General features: G+C 39.5%; 4 protein-coding genes across 4 annotated transcripts; 1 reads left to right on the plus strand and 3 right to left on the minus strand.

Annotated features, from left to right (window-relative positions):
- The first annotated feature begins 502 nt into the window (after positions 1-502).
- On the plus strand, positions 503-2,121 carry LOC125188080 (1-aminocyclopropane-1-carboxylate oxidase homolog 1-like). Its single transcript, XM_048084819.1, has 3 exons — positions 503-1,095; positions 1,302-1,626; positions 1,724-2,121. The coding sequence occupies exons 1-3, from the start codon at positions 584-586 to the stop codon at positions 1,973-1,975; spliced, it is 1,089 nt and encodes a 362-aa protein (XP_047940776.1). The 5' UTR covers positions 503-583; the 3' UTR covers positions 1,976-2,121.
- On the minus strand, positions 2,058-4,994 carry LOC125188081 (transcription factor bHLH104-like). The gene is made up of 5 exons (XM_048084820.1): positions 4,750-4,994; positions 4,490-4,573; positions 3,010-3,087; positions 2,469-2,631; positions 2,058-2,401 (listed from the first exon to the last, which is right to left on the minus strand). The coding sequence occupies exons 1-5, from the start codon at positions 4,866-4,868 to the stop codon at positions 2,195-2,197; spliced, it is 651 nt and encodes a 216-aa protein (XP_047940777.1). The 5' UTR covers positions 4,869-4,994; the 3' UTR covers positions 2,058-2,194.
- An 834-nt stretch (positions 4,995-5,828) lies between these two features.
- On the minus strand, positions 5,829-6,240 carry LOC125189728 (ethylene-responsive transcription factor ERF096-like). Its single transcript, XM_048086970.1, has one exon. The coding sequence runs from the start codon at positions 6,238-6,240 to the stop codon at positions 5,908-5,910; it is 333 nt and encodes a 110-aa protein (XP_047942927.1). The 3' UTR covers positions 5,829-5,907.
- Positions 6,241-7,948: 1,708 nt separating this feature from the next.
- LOC125188079 (probable inorganic phosphate transporter 1-3) lies at positions 7,949-9,976 on the minus strand. The gene is made up of 2 exons (XM_048084818.1): positions 9,328-9,976; positions 7,949-9,181 (listed from the first exon to the last, which is right to left on the minus strand). Exons 1-2 carry the CDS (start codon positions 9,844-9,846, stop codon positions 8,081-8,083), a joined length of 1,620 nt encoding a protein of 539 aa, XP_047940775.1. The 5' UTR covers positions 9,847-9,976; the 3' UTR covers positions 7,949-8,080.
- Between the last annotated feature and the right edge of the window lie 11,215 nt (positions 9,977-21,191).

Genomic DNA, 21,191 nt, shown 5'->3' on the forward strand with positions numbered 1-21,191 from the left:
CTTATTTTAATGAAATACGTCATTTTAAATATCATTAAAAGATGACATTTTGTGCATGAAAGAGACAATTGAGAAAATTTGAAACTGTGTAGTTTAATACTCCATATTCGAATTTCAAAATTTATCGAACCTACCAAAATTTGACTTAATAATTTAAAATTTAAGTGGTTATTAATCTTTTTAAATTGGTATACAAAAGTAGAATTTGGCAAATTTCCATACAAATTACAATATCTTAAATATACATGCAAATATCCACTAAATCAATCAAAATAAGATAGAATAGTACTTAAATATCACTAACTAAATAATGAGTGTCAACCACATTTGCAGTTCAACAACTAATCATCTTAAGAATTAATGCAATGCAACATGTGACAAATTCAATAAAAAAATGACAAGTTGATGTGTCGGATTATCATTTAAAAATATGTGATAAGAATAAGATTAAGACGAAGTAAACAATGTGATTAGTTAAATAAAAACCAAGCTGTCTGTCCCCACACCCAGGCCATCTTTTACTGAGAAAAGAGCAATTACAGTTTGTATAGATCCAAAATCATCATCAGAAAGACTACAAAAAATGGCAGATTCAGAGCAATACGACCGGATGAAACTTCTAAAAGATTTCGACGAAACAAAAGCCGGTGTGAAAGGGCTCACCGATGCAGGTCTCTTCAAACTCCCACAAATCTTCGTGAGGCCACCGGAGGAGCTGGCCGAGGAGCTGAAACACGACAAGGCTGATCAAGTTCAAGTTCAAGTTCCGGTGATCGATCTGAGCGGCGGTAGGCGAAGGGAGATAGTTGAACAAGTGAGAAGCGCTGCTGAAACATGGGGGTTTTTCCAAGTGGTGAGCCACGGGATTCCTCAATCGGTCTGCGATGGAATGATCGATGGCGTGCGCCGTTTCCATGAGATGGGCGTGGATGAGAAGAAGAAGTATTATAGCCGGGATGCGAGGGAGAGTGTGAGATATAGCAGCAATTTTGATCTCTTCAAATCCAAAACTGCTAGTTGGAGAGATACGTTAAGCATTTCGGCTAATTTAGGGACTCATCTACTTGATCCTCACCAATTGCCCGCCGTTTGCAGGTATGCGTCTTTCTTCATCGCCCATTACTTGTCACTGGTTTTCTTTTTGGTCCGTTCACCTATATATACTTGTCACGTATCAAATAAATAGGTAGCTTGTCTTGAATAACCGGATGATTATTAGGTTGAAATATTTCGATCATTAATTGTAATTAACAACTAAAAATTCTTGTATATATGTTGCATGTACACATGATGATTCGTAGAGATTCAACAGTTGAGTACTCAAAACATGTGGAAAAATTGGGAAATACTCTATTAGAGCTATTATCTGAGGGGCTGGGACTAAAACCTGAGATGTTAAGAGAGATGGAATGTTCGAAGGGGCATCGTCTCCACTGCCACTACTATCCAGCATGCCCTGAGCCTCAGCTTGCAATCGGAACGACAAAACATTCGGATCCTGGATTCCTCACAATTCTTCTACAAAACCAACTTGTTAGCGCCTTGCAGGTTTTCTACAAAGATAGTTGGATTGATATTCAACCTGTTCAAGGGGCTTTAGTCATAAACATCGGCGATCTTCTTCAGGTGTGTGTCTATGTTTCCAATATTTATTGGATTACATTATAAGTACTTAGTTAGACAACATTGTTCACTGATTCTATGTTGCATTTGTTTGAATTAGTTGGTGTCGAATGGGAAATACAGAAGCAATGAGCATAGGGTAATAGCAAATGGCATCGGACCAAGAATTTCAGTGGCATGTTTTCTATCCGGGCCTTTCGGCAACACTGGCAAGATTTATGGACCTATCCAAGAACTGATTACACAAGAAAGTCCTGCGATATACAAAGAGATTGTGATTGAAGATTATCTAATGAAGTTCCTAAACTCTGGACTCGACAGTTATCGTGCTCTTGATTATTACAAGGCGTGAAGATATAAAGCATCAGGGCTTAATTAAGCTGAATCATGCAGTGTACTACTAAGTTTATGTATGAAATAATTAAGACATTGTGTGTTAATTCACTCACATGACACTGAATTATTAATATGAAAAGTGAGAAGATGTCTTCTCCAAAAGTGTGTAGTACTGATTTATTTACAATGAAGCATGACAAAAACATTTAATTTGCGAGAGAAATGTCCTAAAAAATCAAGCAGCAGGTGGCCTGAGCACATGATCAACAGTAGTATCGCGGACAGAGGAGGGCAAATACTGCCACATCGGGACAAAGCCATAGCTGGGAAGCATGGGAACCTTCTTAGCTGCGTCGGCCTGATACATATTCAACTGCTGCTCTATCCTCTCTTTATCTTCCTTTAGCTTCGCCTTCTCTTCCCGGAGCTCATTTTTCTCCACCTGTATATTAGCTAATCCAATTTTCACTAATCCATCTTAATAAATACAGAGTAATAAACTGCCTAACCTTTAAAATTTTGATCTCTTCGGTTAGTCTTGCGTTCATCTGCATGTATTCCTGGGATTCAGTTTTTAGCTGTTTTAGGAGTCTGATGGCATCATTAAGCATGGTCAGTTTTTCGGTTTTTCCAATGCATTCACGCCCCAAAACGGCAGAGAGTTCTATGAATCTGTATCATTAAAACAAAAACAATCCAAGGTTGAAGCATTATGACTATATGAGAAAGAAATGAAGAAAAATGGCTGCCAAAAGATAGGTTGAAAAATGAATAGGAAGTGAAAGAACATAGTTTTAACCTTTAAATTGGGTTAATGTATCGTGGTAATAATTTAAAAATGTGCTAATTTTTTTTTTGTAATATGCAAATATATATATATATATATATATATATATATATATATATATATTTATTCGACTGAGGAGTGTATATACTAAATTGAAGCGCCTACCAGAAAAATTTTCTATATCCACCTTGATTAGAAAGCAAAAGTATTTTGGCAAGAAACGAGTGATGTATATATCAATGAAACTTAAAATATAATCATACTTGTCATTCAATTTTCCTCTTCGCTCTCTTTCGCGGCATGCTTTTGTTCCTATCCCACCATTTAGATCAGAACGTCCCCTGTAAAAACATAACCAACGCCTAAATTAGTGCTACATACAAGCATATACAATAATCCAGTACACAAGCATGTTTATGTAGGAAAACTAAGTCTAAGAAGAAGAAGGAGAAGTGTTTTACTACCTCCATCCACTAAAATTTGTCCCACTTTGACCCAGCATGGATTTTAAGAAATGTAATAGAAAGTGAGTTGAAAAAGTTAGTGGATTGTGAGTCCTACTTTTATATATTAGTTTTCTAATAAAATGTTAGTAGGAATGAGTTAGTGGAATATGGGGTCCACTGCCAAAAATGATAAAAAGTGAAATGGGACAAATTTTAAGGGACGGACGGAAATAGAAAAATGGAACAAATTTTCAGGGACGGAAGTAGTATCAACTATATTGTGCTTATCATCTAATAATAATTAGCAACATGTTTCCCGGCCTCTAATTAATAGATTAAGTCCCCATTAAATTTCTCACATTTGATCCGTGCGGATTTTAAAGAATGTTTGACTTTGTGAAAGAAAGTAAGTAGAAAAAAATTAGTGGAATATATGATCTATTAAATTTCAATAATAACATGGCAATTGCATCAACTAAATATACTATGTAGAAGCACAATTGATGCAGAATTAATACTCCTAGCTTTTAATTTAAAAAAGGGGAAATAGCCATTTAGATCACCAAGTTTAGTCAAAATCTAGTTTATTCCATAAAGTTTGAAATCCGCTAATTAAATCACGAAGTTTCAATTTTTCTAGTTTATCCCATGAGTCGAATTTTCGGTGGAATCTTTGTTGACGTGGATTGAGATATCAAGATGGATTGAGATTTAAATCAGAAAAAGACGCGTGTATAATAAGTGTAATCACAAGGTGCTTGATCTTAAAGTTGTCTTGAGATTTCATGATAGATTTCAATATAGAGATGCAAATATTCCACCTAAAATTTGACCGGTGGGATAAACTAGAAAAATTGAAACTTTGTGATTTAATTAGCAGATTTTAAACTTTGTGGGTCGAACCGGATTTTGACCAAACTTGGTGATTTAAATGACTATTTACCCTTTAAAAAATCATTGCAACTATTTACGATATACTAATTGATAGTACAAAATATTCTGGAATCGAAACTTATATCGACTCTTATATGTTCAAATAAAATAGGAAGTCACTCCAAAAGGAATCTAAGAGCCAACGAAATAATTTGGAGGTGGCGTTGACCAGGCAGATTTCAAGGGATATGAGATGATTCGACATATTTGGTGGGTGGGAAACATCCTTTTTCATTTCAAAAACACCTGATTCTACTTTAGGAATATAGCTAAACAACTTTGTAGAACTAAGAAGCTAACTATTTTCGTGATTATTAAAATTTTTATCTATATATGTTGAAGAGCATCGTAATAATTTATTCACCTCTTTCTTGGAAATCCTCTTTCCTCAGATTTAAGAGCTGGAGTTGTAATTCCACTCAGTGAGCAATCAATTGACAAACAAACACTGCACCAACATAATCAAAAGATATATAGGATTAGAAAAACTTGCACAGTTTTTATCACGAAAAAAAAACCAATAAAATACACGAAAATAACTAGGAAGAGCGTCATAAACAAGACTTTACAAGTAATTAACTTGCCAAAGAAAAATATAAGAAAGAATTGAAGTGAACCACTCACGGAGAAGGCTCGGAAACAACCCCGGGCAGTGGTGCGGTGTCGTCCAAGAGACTGCTGTAATCGACTACATCACACCAGCACTTCTCGCTGAATGAATCGACATGATGATGATTTTGCATCTCGGAAATTCGAAATTAATCATCAACAGAAATGGATCGATTTTGAACGAAATGATTCGACTTTAGAAATGATATGAGAAGAAGGCGAGTGAAATATTGAATTAAGTAAATGAGCAAGTTGAAGATTAAAGTCGTTGCTGCATGCTTATTTTATCGGGATGGTTATGTCACGTTTGTTGAAGATTTGCCAAAAGTTTATATTTTTCATGTCCTTAAGAGTTAAACTACTATATTGTGTCGCTATCCATTTATGGATGGTGGGGCATCATGACATGGGCTATTCACATCACATCCTTGTTATTTATTCTTCTACATTTTTTTTTATGTCTGAAATCTATATAATATTCTAAACATTCAAGGTTATTGGATCAAAATTTGTATTGCAAAAATCAAACTTAATAGACCTAAACCACCAATAACTTGACTTAGCATTATAAGATAGCCCAGAGCTTAGTGGGCTTGGCCCATAACTTTCTGAATATTATTTTTCAGTTTTATTTTACACGAATGTAGACATACACTGTTTAAATATTAAATTTGACATTTATTCAGTCGAAGTGAGATGTCACACTATGCATGCTAAATAGCATTACAATACGTGACACACGCAATTGTTTAATGCATGAAGAGTGTTACGAACTTGATCACTCTTAACATGCATATAAACACAATATAAAAATAAACCTTAGCCATTTTCACAAAATAATTTTGTTAAGACAGTACAATAAATAGGTTACTCCCTCCGTCCGCAAAATATTATCCAAGTTTGACTCGGCACGAGTTTTAAGAAATGTGAAGAAAAATGAGTGGAAAAAGTTAGTGGAATGTAGGTTTCATATTTATATATTAGTTCTATAATAAAATGTGAGTGTAATGAGTTAGTAGAAAGTGAGCTTCATTTACTAAAAATGAAAAAAAAAAAAAAAAAAAAAAAAAAAAAAAAAGCAAAGTGGACAGACATTTCGCAGACGGACTAAAATGTAAAACTGGACAACATTTCACTGATGTAGAGAGTATAAATTAGTGATTTGAATACTCGCTACTTATTCTCTGATTGGTGATTTTGATCAAGAAGTTCCTCCAACAACTTGTCATCGTAGTACTCGAACTCGAAAACTTGTCTCCCATTATCTGACGAGGAGGCAAAATGCGAGGAGCTGCTTGGCAAGTTATACTCTTGTGGGAAATTGAGGATCGCCTTGTGACCTCTCATGGAGTAGGCGGCCCGGTCATAGGCTCTGGCAGCTTCCTCCGCGGTATTGAACGTCCCCAGCCACACTCTCGCGCCTTGCCTGCCGGAGTCTCGTATCTCGGCGGCGTACTTCCCCCATGGCCGCTTCCTCACGCCTCTATACTTGATTTCTCTGTCCATTTTTAGATTTACTAGGAGTGGTATTTGTTTTTGTGATGTGGCATTTTATATGTTATACTTGGATGATCTTGTGGTAGAGATATAAAGCCACGTGGATATAAGCTTCAAATTAGACCAATAACCAACTTGGTATGCAATGTATCTGGTCTGGTCAATGTGGTGGCTTCGGATACTTTACATTTGAGACTCTAGTCTTTTCAATACTATTGTTTCAATGAATCAAAAGTACTTTAGTTTTCCTAAAGTTAATTATCCGATCCTCACGTGATGAAATGGGTTTCAACAAATGGTCCAAATTGGCGTGAAGTCAGTTTGCTGGCGTCTCGTTCTACGATAATTTGCATCACATATAGTAGGAAATTAAATACGTATACAGTAGTTAATTATAGATCATATTCTCAATTTGAGGTGTATATTCACCTCATTACTCCAATGCAATAATTCATGGAAAGTTCTGCAATTAATTTGATAATGACAGGTCGAGTTGAGTAGCCAGTGACGAATGGAGTATAATTTGCTTTTAAAGAAATACTACCTCCGTCTCCGTCCCTTGATAGAAGTCCACATTTGACTCGGTATGAATTTTAAGAAATATAAAAGAAAGTGAGTTATAAAGGTTAGTGGAGTAAGGATCTCACTTTATATTAGTTTTATAATGAAATGTGTGTGGAATGAGTGAGTGGAATGCGAGGTCTATTACCAGTTAAAGTAAAAGTGAAAATGAACTTTTATTGTGAGACAGACTAAAATGACAAAAATGGACTCTAATTGTGGGACAGAGGTCGTAGATAAACTAATACTTTCGTTCCATAGTAGTTGAGGCGTTTCTTTTTGGCACGCAATTTAAAAAAAAAATGTGTTAAGTGAGTTAAGTAAAAGAAGAATAAAGTAAAAAACGAAAGGGTAGAGATATGAAAAGTGAATAAAGTAAGATAGAATAAATTTGTTGACTTTTGCTAGAATAGGAAATAACCCCACTATTGTGGAATGGAAGGAATAGTATATAAAAGTGAGACTCATATTATTCTAATCTTTTCAGCCCACTTTTTTTATATTTCTTAAAACTTTGGCCGAAATCAAAGTGGATATTTATTGGAGACGAAGGAAATATTTGTTACTACATACTCCCTCTGTTCCAAATAATTCGTCTCACTTTGATCAGACACGAGTTTTAAGAAATATAATGAAAAGTGAGTTGTAAAAGTTAGTGGAATGTGGGTACTATTTTTATATATTAGTTTTATAATAAAATATGAGAATGAATAAGTTAGTGGAATACGAGTTTTATTACCAAAAATTATAAAAAGTAAAATGAACAAATTATGTAGGATGAATTTAAATAGAAAAATGAAATAAATTATTTGAGACTAGAGTAGTATTAACTTCGCAAAAACAATACTAGTCCACCTATTCAATATGTCCAACTTTTGACCAAAGCTTTCAATTCTCGTGAATATCAGTGTTTATTTTAGGCAGAGTCCATAATTATACTCGTGAAATTCAATAACTCAAACATATCCATATATCATAGAGAAATCGCTCCATAGACCATAGTTATAAATAACAGAATCGCACGGTTGAATTTCTTTTATATCATACCAAAATAATTTAATGCAGTTAATTAAGTATTTTCCTAATTAATGTTCTTGGAAATAGGGCAGATTACTGTTGAGTTTCAGAATATTCAAGTAAACACCCTGAGGAAAAATGAAAATAAAACCATATGTATACGAACGTACGATTCAGCATCAATATTGATTCACATAAATACAAGACATAAATAACTCTCTCCCCATCACAGAGTTTGACAAATATGAAAAACAACAAAGACTTGAGTACACTAAGCCGGCACAGTCCTGTTGGATCCATCGCCTTGTCCCGTCTCCCCGTAACCGTCGCCTTCATTCTCCCCCGACATCTCCTCCAGCGATTTCCCCTTGGCTTCCGGCACCAAGAATGTGAAAAACAGCCCTAACAAGTTCACGCACCCGAGCACGATCAGCGTGTTCTTGATCCCTATCCCTGCCGGATACCCGTGATCCCTCTTGCTCAGATCCTTAGGCTGCGCCGCATACAAGAACCCGAACGCTCCTATAATCGCCCCCGCCTTCCCAGCCGCAGCCGATATCCCGTGGCACGTCGACCTCAGCCTCGCCGGAAATATCTCCGCCGGCACCACAAACGTCGTGGCGTTGGGCCCGAAATTGGCGAAGAAGAACGTCAGCGCGTACATGATCACGAACCCGATCCTGTTGTCCTTCTTCATCCAGTGATCGTAAGGAAACGCCAGCGCAAACATGAACACCGTCATGAAGAAAAATCCCACAATCTGGATTGTGAACCTCCCGATTATATCGATGAACGCCACCGTGAACCAGTAGCCTGGCACGGTGGCGAAGAGAGCCACCAGCGTCTGCGCTCTCGCTACACGGAACACCTCGTGCACCGCGTTCATCGTCTCCGGCTTCGGGATCCACCCCACCGCGGTGAAGATGTCCTTCTGGAAGAGGTTGTTGCTGTAGAAAGCTATGTCAAGCAAGAACCATGTTGAAGTTGTGCCTAAAAGGTGCATTCCATGGCGTCTCACGAACTCTCTAGAGAAAAGGCCGAAGCTGTTGGATGACTTCTCGGCATATTTCTCCACCTTCTCCTCCTCCGCCTCCAGATCGACGTTCAACACCTTCGCCATGTCCTGCGCCGCCTGCTTCGCGTTCTTCGCCACGAGCGCAGTGTATCGCGCTGTCTCGGGCATCTTCATCCGCCAGTAGAAAGTCAGGGCCGCAGGGAGCGCACCGAACATGACTATAATCCGCCAGATGTAGTCTGCCTCGGGCACCGTGGACTCGGCCGCATTGACTGAGTAGATCGGCGCGTTGTAGGCGTGGTCGAAGGCCGCGGACACGATGAGAGCGACGATGCCGCTCGTGAGGATGCCAAAGCCCTGCATACAGGGGCAGAGCCAGAAATTAAATTTAGTTGGGGCAAAAATGTACATAAAGCAAATAGTTTAAAAAATTGAGAAGGGTAAATATGTAAATTTGAAGAATAAGTAGTACAGAGAGCCACGGCCCACGTGGCTGTCCTTGCCTGCATGGCGAAGACGGCCGCGATAAATGCACCGCGGGTTTTCTTGTTGGCGTACTCGGACATGATGGTGGCGGAGAGGGGGTAGTCGCCACCGATGCCGAAGCCGAGCCAGAAGCGGAAGAAGCAGAGGGTGGCCATGACGCCTTTGGGGGAGTGGCCGAAGGAGAGGCCGGAGGCGATGGAGCAGACGATCATGAGGATGAGGGTGAGGCCGTAGACTTTCTTGCGGCCCATCTTGTCGCCGAGCCAGCCGAAGAAGAGCTGGCCGGCGAGGGTGCCGACGAGGGCGACGCCGGTGACGGCCGAGGACACCTTGGGAGGCAAGGTGCCCGGCTTGGGGGCGTTGAGATTGGTGGTGTAGTAAATGCGGCCCAAGAGCTTGGTGATGAGGGAGATGCTGAAGAGATCGTATGCATCGGTGAAGAATCCCATTCCGGCGATCAATATAGTCGTGAAATGGTAAAGCTGTGTTTTAGCTGTATCAAGTGCGTCCAGCACTTGGAGATGGTCTCCGCCCATCTTGATCTTACTCAAAATTGGGGATTACTACTAAACAAGTGAGACTCACTATGTATGTTCATTCATGTTGTGTGAACTGTGAAATATAAGGTGTGTGCCAGTATTCGCATATCGAATATTTAAGGTATATACCAGAATGTGCTAAGTCAATGATGTATTCAATAATTATCCGAATAGGTTTGATGAAGATGACGTTTTTTGCTTGAAATTTCAGGTTAATTGCACAGCCAGAGTATTTTTGTAGTTTCCTACTGACAGTATTAGGCATCATCGTCGGACAATGGGTAGAGACAAAATATTGAATTAATTGATTGATTATGATTTTTGTAAACGCGTGTACAGGTAACAAGAAATTAAATAAGCAGGCAAGTTCTTCAAGTTTTCATATTTAAATACGTATTTTCATCAACTTATTCGTTAATTTGTAATCGAAGTCGTGGTCACACCAGATTTAATTACTCAACTCTATCAAAAATATAGAATTTATAATACCATAACCGCAATAATTCGTTGACAAGTTGAAGTCTTTAACGGACCATAAACATTAAACACTTAATTTAAACTTCCATGTAAACAGATATACCCTTCCTTTCAAGTTTAACATAGAAAAGTTTTCGTTATTGGCTCAAATTGAAAATAAACATCTCAAAACAGAGGCAACTTTATAATTAATAAAGGAAGATCTAACCGTTCCAATTTTATTTCCTTTAGTCAAAATGAGTTTTGATGTGTGTTTTACCTCAGGTAAAACTTTCAGCATGACCGGACAATGTTTAGATGCGGTCATGAAGAATATTGAGACTGCTACCATTAAAAACATCAGCCACCTCATACACTGTTAAAGGAAGTTTCGATGAAGAATGTACTTAATAATATAATTCGAATTTAATGGATTTTTTTATAAAAGGGAAATTCAAAATGCTCGAGGATGCAACAAGATTTTTCTTTTGTCCCTTCCAGGCGATCGGAAAATAAAGAACTGGTTAATATATTCAAGATGATCCCCAAGTTTTTGGAATGCGCCAAATTCTACATGAGCATCCAAATCGGGAAATCTTTCTCTGAATCAAATTTTCATTTCATCCGGTAAAAGCCATCTTTTTCTTAACAATGTCTTTGTCATTTGATCCAATAGTGTTCCGTTAGATAGGAACAGAGTTCATGAGCCGTTAAAATTTGATTCCCTTAGTTCAAAATAAAGCTTAATAAGTGTTCTACCTTCAATCAAGTTTCAAAACGATTGGAAAACATGTGGACCTTTGATCATGAAGAAAATCGAGACTGTTATTGAAAATCTACTACGCTTTTTCTTTTGTTTTCAGGCGGCTTGCCGCCGACAGCTGGGCTGCACAGAAAATTAACGGCCGAGGAGTGGCGGCAGCAGCTTCAATTTTCGGCAAGAGGGGGAGAGTTGGTAGTGAAAAGGAAGAGTTTCTTTCTCTAATTTCTGTGTGTATGAAATGAATAAATGGAGGTATCCTCTTTTTAATTGTGGGCTAGAGTTTTTCTTAATGCACTCCTGAGGTTGGGCTAGCTAATCAGTTTATTTTGTGGCAAAAAATGCAAGAGCCCAAGTGATAAAGCAATTCCTTTGGGCTTCAAAATTGTTGGCGCTTTTATTTATTTATTTGTTGGGCTAGTATTTATAGCTTCTGGGCTAGAGGATTGAATTTCTTTTGGGCTTAACTTAATTAAATTGTTGTACTATATTCAACTTATCTTTAGTAAGATTAATTAATTGTTACGTATAAATTAAATTAATTACTTGGACTCATTTTCCTTTAATTAATTTAATTATGGGAGCAAGCTTCAATGAGTGAGCCTAATTATTTAATTAATTTCTAATTAATGATAGGCATGAGATTAATTCTTGAGCTTGCATAACCAATTTAAATGCTTAGGCATGGAGTTAATCAAATACTCCAAGATTGAATTAAATCTTTCAATTTAATTAAGTAATTAATTTACATAAGATTGATTAAATATCTTGATTAATTTAAATAACTCTTTGAATTTTAGTCTTTGGAGTCAATAATTCCAAGTAATTAAATCTCTCGATTCAATTAAAGTCTAAGAGATAATGCTTGAAATAACAAGACGATATATGGAATGCCGAATGCATATTCCAATCAAATAGAAATAGGTGATATTACCTGAATCCAAATAGCTTATTATGTTATCTCCAAGCAGGGCGATCATAAAACGTAACTTCAAGGCGAAGAATCATTTATAAAAAATGGAAACATACAATGTGGGCTTTTCAATTCTTCGCTTTAGTGTGAATGCAATTATGCAACTATGAAATATTTTCAAAGAGCTACTATGATGTTTATATTTTTTAGATAACCCGAACGCAAGTTTGTTGTTTATTAAAGTTTTTGTTTGTCATAAATGTGTGTTTCATGTGATGTATATGTTACGGAACGGCCTTCGGCAAGGCTGGGGGAGGAGACCGAGCTTCGTGTGGAGGACACGGATGCTGACACAACGGAGCAGCAGGAGCAGCCACCAGCGAGGCGCGAGCGGTCTGCCCGGCAGCAATCCAAGAGGCCGTCACGTTACGGCGATTTTGTGTCTCGATAGATAATTACTACTACCTCCGTCCCTGAAAATTTGATACAGTTTACTATTTCTGTCCGTCCCTGAAAATTTGATACACTTCACTTTTACCATTTTTGACAGTGAACCCCATATTCCACTAACTCATTCCTAATCACATTTTATTATAAAACTAATACTTTAAAAGTAGGACCCACATCCCACCAATTTTTTCAACTCACCCCATTACATTTCTTAAAACCCGTGTCGGGTCAAAGTGTAGCAAATTTTGGGGGACGGAGGTAGTAGTTATTTTATAGTCTTTAATTATTGTATTTTTCCTTTTTGAAACAGAGTATTTTTAATCGTTGTGTGACGTTAAGCTCATTTCCGGGTTTTCTTAGTTGATTCTTTCCCGGACCGTAGGTCGAATCAACCCTAGGGTCCTTAGAATAAATACATGTATATTTTATTTCCCCACTCAAGAAATAAAATATTTCCACGCATCTTTTCTTCTTTCTTGCACAAAACGCAAGTAAACCTAGTTCGACGCCGAATTGATCGACGGACAATCGCTCCCGCGACGTTCGACGCGGATTTATCATCGTTGAGGAATTTTTTTCCCTAACAGTCTATCTGTTTGATTATATCAAAAAATGATAATCGGATTCGGATTCTAACAAAGAGAAGCATCGATCTATATTAGAACTAGTGTACACGTGACTACGTGACATCAAGTGAATTGGTTGATCCGGTTATCGTATGTAAAATATGGTTACCTCACCACCACATAAAGAAAGTTTAGATATGGTTGGAATATGTATTATTACTATTATCATTAATCCTACTATTATGATTTGAGTATGTATAATTGAATAAATATAGCAAATTAATCCTATTAGGGATCTTTTGTTTGACGATGGAAAATAATGACATGACATAACAAAGGTATATCGAAAGGAATGGTGATACGGATACCACACCACAACAGCCCAAGGAGGTACCGGAAGTTAGGAAAGAGCCTCCGAAGGACAGCAACGATGAAGAGGGCAACGTTGTAGAAGGGCCGAGAAGAACATCGAGGCAGTCAAAGAGGCCAGATTGGTTCAAAGATTTTGTTTCCCGTTAGTTATAACAATTTTTGGCTTTTATTATTTTTATTGTTATTGTTGGATTATTTAATTTTGGAACTTTTGAGTTGAGCATATTATAAGCTCCGTTTCGGGTTTTCTTGTTGGTTCTTTCCCAGAATGATCGAGTTGAACCAAACTAGGGTCCTTAGAATTATAAATAGGGAGTTATGTGCATTGAAACCTCAAGAAATCAATACACAAAACTTTACCTAATTTTCATCTTTATTTTTTGCACTCTATTTTTTTCGTCCAAAACCCTAGTTAGGGTTAACCTAAGGCTGCTCGACGGGAAGTTCCCGCGAACGAACCTTCCCTACGCCGGTGATCTCTCGTCGCCAAACTCGATACGGTATCCCACCGTTTCATCTGGTGCCTTCTGTAGTTCTCTTCCTTCCGCCGATCTTCATCATCAATGACAACACAAGCTTCAGGCGTGGGCCGCACGGAATCAATTACGGCGGCGCAGGTAACCCTACCGGCAACCGTATCTCCAGATCCGTCGATCGCCACACTATCTTCCCAACTAGTGCAAATTCAGGCTGCGATTAGCGAGTTGTTGACCATGATGGATGACTCGGACAGCCGTTTCACTGACGTGCTCCCCATGGGACGGCCGCCGCCAGCACCGTCTTTCACCAGACCCTATTCGACCCAGTCAACGGTCCCTATGTCGATATTTACTTACACTCCAACTTCATCGGCGACTACACTCCCCGTGAGCCATACTACAGAGCCGTTCTCTACAGGGTTTATACGAACCCTAGGCTCAACACAGCCGTCGTCCATCCCGTAGTTTGGATTTTTGGACGTCAGGGGGTCCTTACCAGCGGCAACCAGATTCCATCAGCCGTCCTCCCAACCACGGCAGAAACACACGCTTGATCACCGCCAGTTGGACCGCATGCCGCTTTCTCGCCCCAGATGGTGAGCGCATCTTCGTGTTGGGGTCCTCCGTGCCTTCCATGGGCGCTAACCCTACGGATCACAACCGCCTGAAAGTTAAAATGGAACCCCCGCGGTTTGACGGCACGGAGGTAAATAATTGGATTCATGGTGTGCATTTTATTTTGATCATGTTGGTACGCCGGAGGCGCAGCGCCTACTCTATGTTATCATGCTTTTTGAGCACAATGTGGCGGATTGGATGTGGAATTATTGCGATAGACATGAGTTAGTGACTTGGCCCGAATTTTTGGATGACGTACGTCGGCACTTTGACCCACAGTGTTACGTGGGTCATATTGGACTCCTCAAGAAACTGCAGCAAACAGGTACAGTTTAGGGTTTATCAATTGGCTTTTGAAAAATTGCAAAATAAGGTTGTGGGTGTCCCTGACCACGTGTTGCTTGATTTGTATGTTGCTGGTTTGAAAATGTTGGCGGCGGTGTTCGTGCTAGCAACCCACCTGGCTGGGGCAAACCACGGCATCGTACTCACGTCGCCAGTGGCCACCACGAGACACCAGACCTTCCCCTTTGCCGACGCCGGCACAGCCAGGCATCGCCGGCTAAGGTTACTGATAAGGCTAATTTCGTGCATCGCTTATGTGGTGAAAAGCACTATATTTTACTGGGTCTAACACAGTTTATAAGCCAGGTGTGTGACGAAATCGCTAGATCCAGGAAGAGCTGGAGGAAATGGACTAGCGAAGGAAATGAAGAAAAAGTAAGCAGAACTGAAGGAAAAGGAGGCTAGAAGAAGGGAGTCAATAGCTGAGGGCAACAAAGACTATCTATACCTCACCCCACTTCAACGCCTATAAATAAAGGAGCATGCATCACACGAAAATATAGCGAATTTTGCTCTTAGCTCACACACAAGAAACAAACACTTGGGAAATGGGAGTTCTGGGGTAGTTTAGGGTTCTAAGGGTTTTATCTTCCGAGAAAGTCAGTCGTAACACCGTCCGCGTGAAGGGCGAAAAAACAATCTACTTTCATTCTGTTTTTGCACTTTATTTCATTGAACTTCGCGTTTTGAAAGTCAATTTGGTTGTTGCTGTTACAGATTATCTATGCATTTAGTTTCTGTCATGATGGTGTTTATCTTGTGATGATCTACGCTGATTTAATTTTGTTTGAAGTTTTATCTCAGTAGTTGTTTGTTAATCTCTGTTTTGGTCAGTTATGTGCTTCATCTGGGGAATTCGGCCGTGGATCTGTGTTTTTGTTGTTGATCGGAGGTTGTTTGTTGAATCTGAAGCTATGGATTTACTTTTGGCCGGAGTTGTGTCGGATGCTTGGATCCGGAGTGGATTTAGCATCCGAGGTTGGATTTGAACAGGGGAAATCGAGTTGTGCATGGATTTTGAGTTTTTTGTTTACCTTCTGTTTTACTTCGTCTAGTAGCCGTAGATCTGTTTAGTTCCTAATTGTTCTTCGATAAATTGCTTAAATCCAGTCTGCTTTGTTTTCCGATTACGCTTCATACCTGTTTCTACTGAGTTTTGATGCAATTTGATTTGAAGAAGATGATGTCCTTTGTTAGTTAGTACTTTAGTTAGTTGTTTTTCCAGCTTTTCGTCCGTACTCTGCTTTTTCAGCCATGGTCCCCACCGTCAGTTTATTTCCCAGGTATAGGTACTTTAGAATAGTTTCTTAGATCTAGTGATTGTCTCGATTTCCAGTTTACATGCATGATTTATGTTCTGCCTAGATCTAGTTGTTAGCGTAGCAGATGTCAATTCCAAGTTTAGTCTAATTTCCTCAACCCAAAAATGTCTGGCAGCAGCCAACCCAAAAATAGTTCCCGAATCCTTGAGCATATTTAATTACGCATCCGTCTCTGTGGGATCGATCTCTGCTTCCCTATGCTAAATTTTAGTATAAGTGGTTGAGAGTTTTTGAAGAAGTATTCTGTGTGTCCGACGACCGAGATTTTCCAACGACCAGTGAGCTCCTAGACCCTGTGATCTAGTGGATTTGCTAGACCTATGAAACTTGTTATTCTTTTCTGTGCACACAGTCTAAACACGTTATCAAGAAAAATAGCTCTTCAGTTACTAAACCTACCTTCTCGGCACCGCGTTCAAATAGCACCACAACTCCGCCAGTCATTCGCCTTTCAGCAGCACATAAGGCCGAATGCAGACGGTTGGGTCTCTGTTTTTTCTGCCCGGAGAAGTGGGTCACAGGTCATGTCTGCAAGAACATGTTTTTAGCATATGTGGGTGTTCCGGAGGATCCACCGGAAGATGAGGTCATCGCTGCCAATTTGTCACATTTATTAGCTATGGAGGGCCAGCGACACTCAAAATCTATCACACTTTCTGGGACAATTGAGAACGAGACGGTTTCGGTCTTGGTGGACACCGGAAGCTCCCACGATTTCCTACACCCCAGGATCGCGGAGAGACTGCACCTTCCTCTCACCGCAGTACGGCCATTTCGAGTTTATGTGGGGAATGGTGAATCCCTGTTATGCTCCCACATGTGTACAGCGACCCCTCCCCCCCCTATTGTTGCAGGGCACGCCTTTTTCGATCGATCTGCACGTTCTCCCAGTGCATGGTTCGGACATTATATTGGGTATGGAGTGGTTAGAATCCTTGGGTCGGGTGACGACCGATTATGTGACGAAGTCGATGGAATTTTTCCGTGATGATAAATTGGTCGTTCTGTCCGGTGCTCACCACCCGCCTTCGTAGCTCTCTCTGACTTCATTTGCTTCCTTGGTGTCACACGCTTCACTCTTAAAGCTTTACGAGTTGATAGCGGTGGATCCCGCCGCGAATGATGAACCGGCGCATTCACCCCTTGAGTTTCCCCTTGGTCTGCCGTCGAGCATTTGACAAACACGGATTTTGCATGTTTTTAAGGGCTAGATTTGACTCATTTTAAATGTCAACCATGCAAGTTATGTTTTTAAATTGCATATGTTATACATTTGGTATTTTTAATGTGTTTGTGATAAATGATAGAAAAAGATAGAAAAAAGGTGCAAAAAGGCCAAGGTGCAGCAGCCTCTGTTCGAGCCCATTCTGCCATCAGATTTGGAGTCCAATCAGTGATTTATGCATATCATTCTCTTCCACTTCGAAAGAGCTTCGCGTGGATATCTCGCACGTCTCAATCGGAGTTCTGTGGAGAAAGTTATGACTATTCTACGAAAGTTGCGCAGTGCAGTCAAAGCTGGCGGGAATTTAGGCGGAAATTCACGGAAGAAAAGAATTATTATATTGTGAAGCCCAATCTCTCCTATTTCTTATAGGCCACGAAAATTATCAAAAATTAACCCTTTTCCATCCTATAAATACATCTAACCTAATTCATATTAGCCTCCAATCCTTCTCTCACTCTACCTTCTTCCATCCCACAATCCACACATATAATTATCCATCTTCCATTGGAGCGGAGCTCTGCAGATCCAGGCAAGAGAAGACTGAAGATTGAAGATTCAACCTTGGGTTTTATCTATTTCTTTTATGTCTCGTACTTTATTTGTAGTTTTTACTTGTCTATGAGTAGAACAACTTTTGTGGATTTTTTTTTTGGTGAAGATATTAAATTGATTTTCCTTGTTAGCTCCTGCAGTTATTTGATTTATCCTTGTGCCTTCTATATTCAATTGATTAGCTACCTCTTGTATATATGTTAGAGTTGATTAGAGTACTCGGGAGACGAAATAGTTGACTTGGAAAAGGGATAATTCACACTTTACTTCAATAGAACTCGGGAGAGTTGAGGTTTCACGTGAGGTCATTGGTCTTAACGATCTTTTAGGAGTCAGGTCTAAGAATTAGAAGGGGACTTCAATTATTACACTTAATCTACAGATTTCTCACCTCGGGAGGGAGTTTAATCTAGTTAAGTGACCGACTTAATAACTCTAGAGACCGTAATACAAGGAAGTCAATTGTGTTTTGAATCCTAAAATTCTACTTTCTTACGCCTGTTTTGTATCATATGTTTTTATGCTTTCTTTTTTCTGGTTATTTATTTTATGTCTATTTTATAGAATCAAACCAAAAATCTCGTGTCTCTAGATAGTATGTGATGCTTAGTATATGGTAGTCAGTTGCAATCTTATTCCCTGTGTTCGATATCCCGGTACTGACCTTTAGCTATACTAAATCTACCATGTATGCTTGCAGGTATTTTTAGTGCTAATAAATAGTGTATCAACATTCATGTCATTCTCACCAAGTATGCGGCAGTTTTCCAGCTCCCCCGGTGGGCTACCTCCGGCTTGGCAATTTGATCACAAGATAGACCTCATTCCAAATTCCAAACCAGTGAATGTGTTGCCGTACAGGTACCCTTATTTTCATAAAAACAAAATTGAGAAACAAGTTAAGGAGATGTTGGATCAGGGCGTTATTCAGCGCAGTCAGAGTCCTTTCTCGTCGCCAGTTTTATTGGTTCGCAAGAAGGACGGCACCTTCTGGTGTTGTATCGACTACAGAGCATTGAATAAAGCAACGGTACCGGACCACTTTCCCATCCCGACAGCGGATGAACTTTTTGATGAATTGGGAAAGGCTCGCTTCTTCACTAAATTGGATCTACGGTCCGGGTACCATCAAATTAGGATGCACGAGTCAGACATTTATAAGACGGCTTTTCGCACACATGATGGACACATTGAGTTTTTAGTGATGCCGTTTGGGCTGATGAATGCCCCATCGACTTTTCAGTCTGCTATGAACTGTATTTTCCAGCCTCTTTTGCGCAAGTCAATGATCGTCTTCTTCGAAGATATTTTGGTCTATAGTCCGACGCTGGAATCTCACGGCATCCACCTCGACCAAGTTTTGGCGATTCTGGAAATGCATCACTTCTTTGTCAAGTTGTCCAAATGCTCCTTCTGCAGCATGACGATAGATTATTTGGGGCACTTGATCACCGAAGGCCAGTTGAAGGCCGATCCTGCCAAGATCGAGGCCATGGTCGTCTAGCCCACTCCGACTACCGTGAAGCAGCTCCGCGGTTTTTTAGGCCTAATTGGATATTACCGCTACTTTATTGCTCACTACGTGGTGATTGCAGCTCCCCTCACCGACTTACTTAAGAAGGATTCTTTCGTTTGGACTACTGCAGCATCAGAGAGTTTTGAGAATTTAAAGAGTGCCATGACCAGAGCGCCGGTTCTCCACTTACCGGATTTCTCGCAGACATTTTACCTAGAAACGGACGCTTCCGATTTTGGGGTTGGAGCCATCCTCATGCATAATGGACGCCCTCTTGCATTTTTTAGCAAGAAATTGGGTCCGCGACGCCGTAGCGCCTCCACTTATCACAAAGAGTTACTCCCTCCGTCCCGCTTTAGCAGTCCCGGTTGAGTCGAGCACATGTTTTAAGGAGTGTTTAAGTGTGTAATAAATAAATATGGTAGTGGAGATAGGGACCCACTTTTAAACACCTTTTTTCCTTTTATTTTCGTCAGCCAAGTGACTGTTCACTTGCTTTAAATTTTTTTTTTAATTCCCTGCTGTACATTAACCAATAAGTACCAAATTCCAACACTTTAAAATTGATAACCGTGGTAAAAGAAGATTAAGTGAAATCCACATTCATATTTTCATTACCAAAATGGAGGGAATACAATCTGCCAAATTATCCTCCTAAAAATTTTGGAGGGAAATTTTGAAGTTCTAAACTCAAATCTAAAGTGCATTAAACACACTATAAATACATCCATCACCTTCATTTGCTCCTTCCATTTACCACTACCATCAAAAACACCAAAAACACACACTGCATTAATTTCAAAATAGGAATCCCTCAGAAAAATTTCATCAACGGGAATGGCGGAGCAGCGGGTGAATCAATACTTGACCACCAACATGAAGAACAACATTGTGCAGCATCTACTCAAAAACAGCCAAGGTGGTGTTCTTCGAAAAGGAGCAGTTTGTGAGGCAGCCGAAGCTTTTGCTGTCAATAGGAAGACCATTTTCAGACTTTGGAAGGCAGCCACAGAGATGATGGAGAATGGAGAACCTGCACACATGGTTGGAAAAGTTAAAGGATACAATCGTGGAGAAAAGAAAAAAGTTGATGGAGTAAAGGTTAGATCACTCTCTGTACTTGAAAGATCCTCCTATAGGGTGATGGGACCAAAACTTGGAGTTAGCAAAACTACAGTTTGTAGGTGGGTAAAGGATAAACAGCTTAGGCCCCATACTAGTGCAGTTAAGCCACATTTAACTGATCTAAATAAGTTGACAAGACTGAAATGGTGCCTCAGTCAGCTTCAGCCAAACATTATTGCACATAAGGTTGCATTTAATGAAATGCGTAATGTAGTTCACATTGATGAAAAATGGTTCTACTTGACAAAAAGTGCGGATAAGTACTACCTATTGCCCGATGAAGAAGAGCCACAGAGATCATGTAGATCAAAGAGATTCATAACCAAAGTCATGTTCTTGTGCGCTGTTAGTAGGCCACATTTTGGCCCAAATGGGGAAACACTCTTTGATGGCAAGTTAGGCATTTTTCCTTTCACAGAAATTGTACCAGCAAAGAGGAGCTCTAAGAACAGACCAGCTGGAACATTGGAGACAAAGTCCATTCCAGCAGTGACACAAGCAGTGACAAGGGAGTGGCTCATCAACAAGGTATATTCATATTTACCCTATCAGACCATCAGAAAAATTTTATCATAGGTCATCATTTAGGTAACCATTATTCACATTGTACAGGTTATACCAGCCATCCATTCCAAATGGC

Source organism: Salvia hispanica, chromosome 5, assembly GCF_023119035.1.
Source record: "Salvia hispanica cultivar TCC Black 2014 chromosome 5, UniMelb_Shisp_WGS_1.0, whole genome shotgun sequence".
Classification (NCBI taxonomy): Eukaryota; Viridiplantae; Streptophyta; class Magnoliopsida; order Lamiales; family Lamiaceae; genus Salvia; species Salvia hispanica.